At 33.4% G+C, this 11096-nt stretch overlaps 1 protein-coding gene across 2 annotated transcripts in view; it reads left to right on the forward strand.

Annotated features, from left to right (window-relative positions):
• Nucleotides 1–10930, forward strand: part of LOC110024109 — a 31684-nt gene extending 20754 nt beyond the window's left edge. For both annotated transcript variants that reach the window (XM_020723879.1, XM_020723880.1), the window contains exon 5: nt 10677–10930. In XM_020723879.1, the coding sequence (XP_020579538.1) occupies nt 10677–10769 (93 nt within the window). In that variant the 3' untranslated portion in view covers nt 10770–10930. The remainder of the gene's footprint in view (nt 1–10676) is intronic.
• Nucleotides 10931–11096: the final 166 nt, after the last annotated feature.

Raw genomic sequence — 11096 nt, forward strand, 5'->3', positions numbered from 1 at the left:
GCTTTCAGTAGGGTTGAATGAAAACTTTCCCGTTGCGACAATCCATTTAAACATTATGTCAAGTTTCTCTTCAAATTTCGGTTCTATTCCGCACTGTTTATACTTCTTCGCTGTCGGTGCCGTCTGTGATATAACATTTAGAGGGGATAGTTAGAAAATTATAATTAGAGAAAATTATTTGCGAAACTAACAATTCATGGATTATATAGAAATTTACCTCTAATTTTTCAGCCAACCATTCAGCTGGAGCATCAATTGTCATTTTAATTGGATCCCAACCCACCGAGACCGGTAGATCCACGTTTCAACTCCTTACATATTTTCCATTCCTTATTCAATTGATTCCATTTGTTTTTAAATTTAAGCCGGTCGTAATTCCTGCCAGTCAATTCTTTGAATCACTTAGCAATGTTTTGCCACCCTTCCTTATAAAATACGTTGTGGTCTGTTCCCCAGTTCTATTTTTTTAATACACAGATCGTAAAAAATATTTGTAACGACTTTATCTCACATTGCGGACGGGCCCCCTTCAACCGCTTTAGACATGATGTAACTATAGGCAACTAGTGAGAATAAAAACTTTTTAAATACAAAGTGCTCATAATTTTGAATCTCAAGCCAACAACAACACAAGTCAGCAACAACAACAACCCAATAACAACAACAATCTCCAAATAATCACATTCACTCGGCTTTTGAAAGATTTGACACCAATACAAACAACAGTCTAGCTATTTGCTCAGAAATATATATATATATATATATATATAAAGAGAAATCAATTATTTGGTTCGGTCAATGACCTACATCCACAATAAGATATCGAAAAACTTTATTATGCAATTGTACACTGTTACATAATTATAAAGGGAGAATAATACAACTTGCAATTCTCGCTTCTATTTCTCCTATTGGTGAAAATAAAAATTTCTCAACTAACAAATAAAAATCGAACATGTTTCTATTCTTCCTCTCTTTTCATATTTGCTAAGAATCGAATGATAGATAAATCTCTTTTGATACCGCATTTGAACAATATACCCACAACAGGCATAAGAACCCATAAATCCATTCTCAATTCGCATTTGATCAATGGTGAAAATCCCTACGGCATGCATAAGAACACATAAATCAGCCATTTGAACCTATATAGCAAGCCTCAGAACCCATAAAGCAGACATTTGAACAAAACGAAATTCACAGCATTCCCTCAAATGCTACAAAAGGCCAACAATGATCCTTAACACAACTAATGTCATAGATCAAACTGCACCATAAATTCACAGCATTTCCTTGTTGTAGGGATTAACAGCATTTCCACTGAGGCAAACCGTGCCAAGATAACTAATGTCATAGATCAAACCGCACCAAGACAGCTAATGCCATAGGGATTAACAGCATTTCCACTGAGGCAAACCACACCAAGTCAACTAATGTCATAGATCAAATCGCACCAAGACACCATAGGGATTAACATCATTTCCACCGAGGAAAACCACTGTATAGCCAAATCAAGACTCTGAAATTACTCCATAACAGAAAGTCAGTGTATAATTTGCCACCACACAAGCAACAGCTAAACCAAATCCAGGATCGCCAAAATCACAAAACAGATGCCCAAAACAAACAGATGCCCAAAACCAAATCCAGGATCCCAGCTACCCAAATCTAACAACCAATTAAAATACCAAAATATCGGGCCATAGAAAATGAAACATATCTCAACAGGCATAAAACCGAAAACCAGAGAATATCCCAGAAGCCACAAGATCCCCAAAACAACTCTCAAGAGACGTATAATCGAAAAATCAGAGAAAATTGCAGAAGTCACAGGATCCCCAAAACAACTCTCAACATGCGTAAAACCGAAAAACCAGAAAAATTGCCAGAAGCCACAGGATCCTCAAAACAACTAATGTTATAGATCTAAACCGGGCAACACCTAAAAACCCTTAATCTCAGCATATTTTCCCTGAAAAAGATAAAAATTTTCATTTCATGCATTAACACTGCTCAGAGAGAAGATCAAAGAAGAAAACATCCACGGCTCACAGTTAGGGTAATCAAAAGGATACCTGATGATCAAGAACGAAAATTTCGAAAGGAAGAATGTTCGATCTCCTCTAGGGCGACGAACCAGAAAGGAAACCAGCGAGGGAGGAGGCAAGGGAGGAGGCAGGAGATCGAGGGCACCTCCAAAATTCTTAGGGCAACGTGGATGGCTAACGCGAGACGCGGAGCTTGGACAACGTCGAAGGAGTAAAAGAATTTAACCAACGCGACGCAGTGCGGAAGAGGAACACCAGTGCGAAAGTGTTAAACAAACAGGGAGGCGGCGTTTTCAAAACTCTGCCGCTCCCAATAAGCTGCCACAAACGGGGCCTAAGACTCACAACTCAATCTAATGCATCCCCCCAACCTTAAATATAATAAGCCTATTTATACCCAACAATAATAATGATAAAAGAATAAATTGTTATTAGGTGCACAAAAGACAAATTTGCCCTTAGGCTATGCGCCCTCATAACAGTTCTCCATGCCCCCAAAAGACACGTCCTCAAGGTCGGAAAAAATGAGTGTTCTCCCTCATCCCCCACAACTGTCTTTATTTCTTCATTCTTTGCTTTCTCATTCTATACTATGAGAACTTGTAATCTTCGATTCTTGCAACGATGTACTGAGTAAAATTCTCATCACACTGAAAACATAACCCCTTTGGCTGCTTCTCTCGAATCTTTTTCTCTGTAAGGAGCTTGAATGTGCTCCCAGTTGCGATCCATTATTCGTATCCCGTGCAACCTCTCTCTGGACTTCCACTATTTGAACTTTTGGTATCTTCGTGGCTGCAGCAGTTCCATAGGATGCTCCATCTGTGTTGCTCCTGTTAGCTTTCTTCATATAGTTCTTGTCTTCCACCATTTGGGCTAGCTCCATCTTCTCCCTCAATCACCGCGGTCTTAGTAGTCGGAGTGCTACTCATATGTCGGGCTTTAAGCCCTTCATGAAATTTTTCTCCAGTCCTGATTCAGAAATCTCCCACAATCGTCCCGACAATAGTTTAAATCTTTCACTATATTCCATGAACGTCACCTCCTGAGTGAAGGCATAAAATTGCCCGTGTAGGTCTTCTTTTCGAATGACTCGAAAACATTTAAACAAACAATCTTCAAATTCATTCTACGAACAAATCAGGTATCTAGTCTCCCTCCATTGAAACCACTAAAACCAGGTTAAAGTTTCCCTTTCCAAACACAATATTGCTGCCATGAGTTTTACCTCTCCATCTAACTCATTCACTGCAAAGTATCGCTCAGCCCGATACACCTACTCATGCGCGTCTTCCCTCTTGAAGATCGACATCTTGAAATTCCTAACTCACATCTCCACCCCAATTTTCTTTTCTGCCATTGTTTCCCTCAATGTACAAGGGAATAACTCCCTCCTTCAACCGTAGCCTATCCCCTCCTCGCTTCTCACTGACATAATCCCTTCTCCATGTTTAGGCTCAACCGCCTCCATCAGAAATCTGTAATCCAACCCTAATCGAAGCCTTGAGAGGAGTTTCGTGATGGTGGATGTTTACCTCATGTTCCTCACCTTTGATCTCTTTTCTTTTCGATATTGCCACATATTTTCCAGTTAACCTTTGGTTACTGTTTGCAAATTGAGTTGTCGGCGGGTTCTTGGATCATCTATAGGAGTCTCTTCATCACCTCTCGCATTTCTTCTATGCTATCGAATCCGCTCTCCATTTCGTTTTATGTGGAAGTAAACCTATTTTCCTTGGCGGCGAACCTCTGATTTGTCTCACCTCTTCCACCAATTTCTTGTCCAAATCATCTATTTTCTTCACTTCTATTCCTTCCTGTTGCTAGGGCATATACTTGATCCCATATCTAGTCACCGACTTCTAGGATCACGATTAGGGCACGCTCGATTCGGTTACAGCCTTCCCCGCTCGTTCTGTTCTAGTATGTTTGGCGCGGTTCAGTGTGATGGAGGTAACTGTATTATGCAATTCCTTATTTTTCCCAAATAACTTTAACTGCAATCTTATCCCGAGGCTTAGGTCACGACAGCAAGCGTTGAGCGCAACTGTATCGCAGTGTTCGGTCAGGAAGGCAATAGGACATTGCAAGAAGATGGAGTTTTGGGCCTCTGTTCCCCACAATGCCGCAGTGGCTTCGCAACTAGCTTGGTTGCTCGCCAGTAAAGGTGCGTCTCTTCACTCTAAGTCACGATCCTGTAGCCAAAGCCCTACTGGCGACTGCTTTGCGCTAGTACAGAGCAAAAGGAGGTTAGTTTCGGTCTTAGATATGCCACGATTCTTCCCAATCGCGGTTGTTGTTCTAATCGCGCGACTTTTTCTCGAGGTAAAGTCACAAAATCGTCGTATGTCGCGATCCTTTCCTTCCCCATGTCGCGATCTATTATCTTGCCTCCTCTGTTGCATCGTTTCTTTCTTCGCAAGTTTTAATTGCGGCTGTAAGATGATCCTGAGGGTTTCTCAGAAATCTTGCTCTGATATCAATTTGATACGATTTGTCGTAAAAATTAGCACAGGTTTTTACAGAAATTAGGGAAAATAAACCAAACAATTCATACAAATGCAAAAGATAAGCACCTATAATTTAAGAGGTAGGCGGTCTCTCCCAATTCCTACAATTCGAGAGGTAGGAACTCTCTCTCAAACCCTAGACCTATAAGTCACAACTCAATCTCATGCATCCCCCCAATCCTAAACATAATAAGTCTATTTATACCCAACAACACTAATAATGAAAAACTATAATAATAGAAGTATTTGCTTTTATCATATCATGATTGGTTTTTTTATCAATTAAGTTATTAAAGTCGACTAAAATTGCCACTGAATAAATGAACAAATTTAAGAATTACAATTGCATTTTGAGATAATTAAATATTCCAAAATCATGTTCTCTAAGTTTAGATTTGACTTGAGATTTAATACTAAAGGAGATGTCATCTCATTATATTTTCATTTTAACATAACTTCTTATCTTATAATAAACTTTTAACAAATTTTAAAATTGTTTTTGTCTATGAGGGCCACTCCATCTTTTGAGAGTGCATCATTTAATTAATGCTATCAAGTTGAGTAGGTTGCACCTACTTCATCTAAGGACACTAACTTCATAGTTAGTAATGAAACTAAGAAAAGTGTAATTGCATCAATGGTTGGGATTTCTGTTAAGACAATATAAGCGTATTAAACTTGTCATTGTTTTGGTGAGTTTCTAAGTAGGAACTTGCATATAAATGTTGAGAAAAAAAAATAAAATCAAAGATTTTGATGATTTTTATGAGTTTGATGAAGAGATTAATGATTCTAAGTATCCATTAGTTGATAATTCTTTGCAATGCATGTGTTACATTATAATTCCTTCTAAGATTGAATGTAATTGGAAGAAAATTACAAAATTTTGAAAATATTTAAATTGTGGAAAAGTTTTTATAAATATACAATTGATAGTTGGAGTTGTATTAATCTCGTGTCCAAGTCTGTGCCATACGACATGAATTTGAAACTTGAATCACATCCACGGCCATATGAAGTAGCTAGGTTAGCTAAACATGTTATATCTGTGTCTGAATGGTGTCTAGTTTTGATTCAGTTGACTACATATATTGATAAAATTTGGTGTGATTTGCATTTCATGAATGTTGCTTATGTTAGTTTAGGCAGACAATGGTTGTATGATATATATATATATATATATATATACACACACACATATATTATTGCATTATTTTGTATATTTTATTGAGCTCGTTTTTTATGAGGTCTAGTTTCTCCTCTTTAGAAGCCTATATATATATACACACACACATATATTATTGCATTATTTTGTATATTTTATTGAGCTCGTTTTTTATGAGGTCTAGTTTCTCCTCTTTAGAAGCCTATATATATATACACACACACATATATTATTGCATTATTTTGTATATTTTATTGAGCTCGTTTTTTATGAGGTCTAGTTTCTCCTCTTTAGAAGCCTATATATATATACACACACACATATATTATTGCATTATTTTGTATATTTTATTGAGCTCGTTTTTTATGAGGTCTAGTTTCTCCTCTTTAGAAGCCTATATATATATACACACACACATATATTATTGCATTATTTTGTATATTTTATTGAGCTCGTTTTTTATGAGGTCTAGTTTCTCCTCTTTAGAAGCCTATATATATATACACACACACATATATTATTGCATTATTTTGTATATTTTATTGAGCTCGTTTTTTATGAGGTCTAGTTTCTCCTCTTTAGAAGCCTATATATATATACACACACACATATATTATTGCATTATTTTGTATATTTTATTGAGCTCGTTTTTTATGAGGTCTAGTTTCTCCTCTTTAGAAGCCTATATATATATACACACACACATATATTATTGCATTATTTTGTATATTTTATTGAGCTCGTTTTTTATGAGGTCTAGTTTCTCCTCTTTAGAAGCCTATATATATATACACACACACATATATTATTGCATTATTTTGTATATTTTATTGAGCTCGTTTTTTATGAGGTCTAGTTTCTCCTCTTTAGAAGCCTATATATATATACACACACACATATATTATTGCATTATTTTGTATATTTTATTGAGCTCGTTTTTTATGAGGTCTAGTTTCTCCTCTTTAGAAGCCTATATATATATACACACACACATATATTATTGCATTATTTTGTATATTTTATTGAGCTCGTTTTTTATGAGGTCTAGTTTCTCCTCTTTAGAAGCCTATATATATATACACACACACATATATTATTGCATTATTTTGTATATTTTATTGAGCTCGTTTTTTATGAGGTCTAGTTTCTCCTCTTTAGAAGCCTATATATATATACACACACACATATATTATTGCATTATTTTGTATATTTTATTGAGCTCGTTTTTTATGAGGTCTAGTTTCTCCTCTTTAGAAGCCTATATATATATACACACACACATATATTATTGCATTATTTTGTATATTTTATTGAGCTCGTTTTTTATGAGGTCTAGTTTCTCCTCTTTAGAAGCCTATATATATATACACACACACATATATTATTGCATTATTTTGTATATTTTATTGAGCTCGTTTTTTATGAGGTCTAGTTTCTCCTCTTTAGAAGCCTATATATATATACACACACACATATATTATTGCATTATTTTGTATATTTTATTGAGCTCGTTTTTTATGAGGTCTAGTTTCTCCTCTTTAGAAGCCTATATATATATACACACACACATATATTATTGCATTATTTTGTATATTTTATTGAGCTCGTTTTTTATGAGGTCTAGTTTCTCCTCTTTAGAAGCCTATATATATATACACACACACATATATTATTGCATTATTTTGTATATTTTATTGAGCTCGTTTTTTATGAGGTCTAGTTTCTCCTCTTTAGAAGCCTATATATATATACACACACACATATATTATTGCATTATTTTGTATATTTTATTGAGCTCGTTTTTTATGAGGTCTAGTTTCTCCTCTTTAGAAGCCTATATATATATACACACACACATATATTATTGCATTATTTTGTATATTTTATTGAGCTCGTTTTTTATGAGGTCTAGTTTCTCCTCTTTAGAAGCCTATATATATATACACACACACATATATTATTGCATTATTTTGTATATTTTATTGAGCTCGTTTTTTATGAGGTCTAGTTTCTCCTCTTTAGAAGCCTATATATATATACACACACACATATATTATTGCATTATTTTGTATATTTTATTGAGCTCGTTTTTTATGAGGTCTAGTTTCTCCTCTTTAGAAGCCTATATATATATACACACACACATATATTATTGCATTATTTTGTATATTTTATTGAGCTCGTTTTTTATGAGGTCTAGTTTCTCCTCTTTAGAAGCCTATATATATATACACACACACATATATTATTGCATTATTTTGTATATTTTATTGAGCTCGTTTTTTATGAGGTCTAGTTTCTCCTCTTTAGAAGCCTATATATATATACACACACACATATATTATTGCATTATTTTGTATATTTTATTGAGCTCGTTTTTTATGAGGTCTAGTTTCTCCTCTTTAGAAGCCTATATATATATACACACACACATATATTATTGCATTATTTTGTATATTTTATTGAGCTCGTTTTTTATGAGGTCTAGTTTCTCCTCTTTAGAAGCCTATATATATATACACACACACATATATTATTGCATTATTTTGTATATTTTATTGAGCTCGTTTTTTATGAGGTCTAGTTTCTCCTCTTTAGAAGCCTATATATATATACACACACACATATATTATTGCATTATTTTGTATATTTTATTGAGCTCGTTTTTTATGAGGTCTAGTTTCTCCTCTTTAGAAGCCTATATATATATACACACACACATATATTATTGCATTATTTTGTATATTTTATTGAGCTCGTTTTTTATGAGGTCTAGTTTCTCCTCTTTAGAAGCCTATATATATATACACACACACATATATTATTGCATTATTTTGTATATTTTATTGAGCTCGTTTTTTATGAGGTCTAGTTTCTCCTCTTTAGAAGCCTATATATATATACACACACACATATATTATTGCATTATTTTGTATATTTTATTGAGCTCGTTTTTTATGAGGTCTAGTTTCTCCTCTTTAGAAGCCTATATATATATACACACACACATATATTATTGCATTATTTTGTATATTTTATTGAGCTCGTTTTTTATGAGGTCTAGTTTCTCCTCTTTAGAAGCCTATATATATATACACACACACATATATTATTGCATTATTTTGTATATTTTATTGAGCTCGTTTTTTATGAGGTCTAGTTTCTCCTCTTTAGAAGCCTATATATATATACACACACACATATATTATTGCATTATTTTGTATATTTTATTGAGCTCGTTTTTTATGAGGTCTAGTTTCTCCTCTTTAGAAGCCTATATATATATACACACACACATATATTATTGCATTATTTTGTATATTTTATTGAGCTCGTTTTTTATGAGGTCTAGTTTCTCCTCTTTAGAAGCCTATATATATATACACACACACATATATTATTGCATTATTTTGTATATTTTATTGAGCTCGTTTTTTATGAGGTCTAGTTTCTCCTCTTTAGAAGCCTATATATATATACACACACACATATATTATTGCATTATTTTGTATATTTTATTGAGCTCGTTTTTTATGAGGTCTAGTTTCTCCTCTTTAGAAGCCTATATATATATACACACACACATATATTATTGCATTATTTTGTATATTTTATTGAGCTCGTTTTTTATGAGGTCTAGTTTCTCCTCTTTAGAAGCCTATATATATATACACACACACATATATTATTGCATTATTTTGTATATTTTATTGAGCTCGTTTTTTATGAGGTCTAGTTTCTCCTCTTTAGAAGCCTATATATATATACACACACACATATATTATTGCATTATTTTGTATATTTTATTGAGCTCGTTTTTTATGAGGTCTAGTTTCTCCTCTTTAGAAGCCTATATATATATACACACACACATATATTATTGCATTATTTTGTATATTTTATTGAGCTCGTTTTTTATGAGGTCTAGTTTCTCCTCTTTAGAAGCCTATATATATATACACACACACATATATTATTGCATTATTTTGTATATTTTATTGAGCTCGTTTTTTATGAGGTCTAGTTTCTCCTCTTTAGAAGCCTATATATATATACACACACACATATATTATTGCATTATTTTGTATATTTTATTGAGCTCGTTTTTTATGAGGTCTAGTTTCTCCTCTTTAGAAGCCTATATATATATACACACACACATATATTATTGCATTATTTTGTATATTTTATTGAGCTCGTTTTTTATGAGGTCTAGTTTCTCCTCTTTAGAAGCCTATATATATATACACACACACATATATTATTGCATTATTTTGTATATTTTATTGAGCTCGTTTTTTATGAGGTCTAGTTTCTCCTCTTTAGAAGCCTATATATATATACACACACACATATATTATTGCATTATTTTGTATATTTTATTGAGCTCGTTTTTTATGAGGTCTAGTTTCTCCTCTTTAGAAGCCTATATATATATACACACACACATATATTATTGCATTATTTTGTATATTTTATTGAGCTCGTTTTTTATGAGGTCTAGTTTCTCCTCTTTAGAAGCCTATATATATATACACACACACATATATTATTGCATTATTTTGTATATTTTATTGAGCTCGTTTTTTATGAGGTCTAGTTTCTCCTCTTTAGAAGCCTATATATATATACACACACACATATATTATTGCATTATTTTGTATATTTTATTGAGCTCGTTTTTTATGAGGTCTAGTTTCTCCTCTTTAGAAGCCTATATATATATACACACACACATATATTATTGCATTATTTTGTATATATATAAAATTTTCTTAAAAAGTTAGTAATGGTGGTATTTTTGACATGAAGTTAATCGAAGTAAATAATAAACTTTAGACATTAGATATGTAAATACATAAGAATCCCACGACATTTATGTAAATCCCCCAGCTATTGTTCTCATGATCCCTATTCTTTCTCACAATCAGTTCTCTCTTGTATAAACTTCAGCAATCGCGGCTCGATGAGATCGAAAAGCTGAAGGACAGGTTTAGGAGAGATCTGGAGGCCCTCAACCCTGTACCACAAAATAAATCTGAATGATGATGATTCCCCTTCTGTATGATGCTGTTATATTTTTCATAATCATGCTGGTGGCATCATTAAACAGGTTTTTGTTACCTTTTCTGATGTATCAATAGTAATTTTTCTGCATCTGTTTGTTGAAGACATTATTATTTAGAGGAAGGCAAAAATGATCATGTTTCTAGCAGAGTATGCTTCTAATATCACAGAATGTTTTCTGTTTTGACATTAATTGGTATTGCATGCTCTTTTGTAAATATAGGGTCTGTTTGGGGCAGTTTGTGCTTTTCAGGATAAGCAGCTTATCCTGAAACGCTCCCCGTGGGGCGACCGCGGGGGGCGGCT

This window comes from Phalaenopsis equestris, unplaced genomic scaffold (assembly GCF_001263595.1).
Source record: "Phalaenopsis equestris unplaced genomic scaffold, ASM126359v1 Scaffold000247, whole genome shotgun sequence".
Classification (NCBI taxonomy): Eukaryota; Viridiplantae; Streptophyta; class Magnoliopsida; order Asparagales; family Orchidaceae; genus Phalaenopsis; species Phalaenopsis equestris.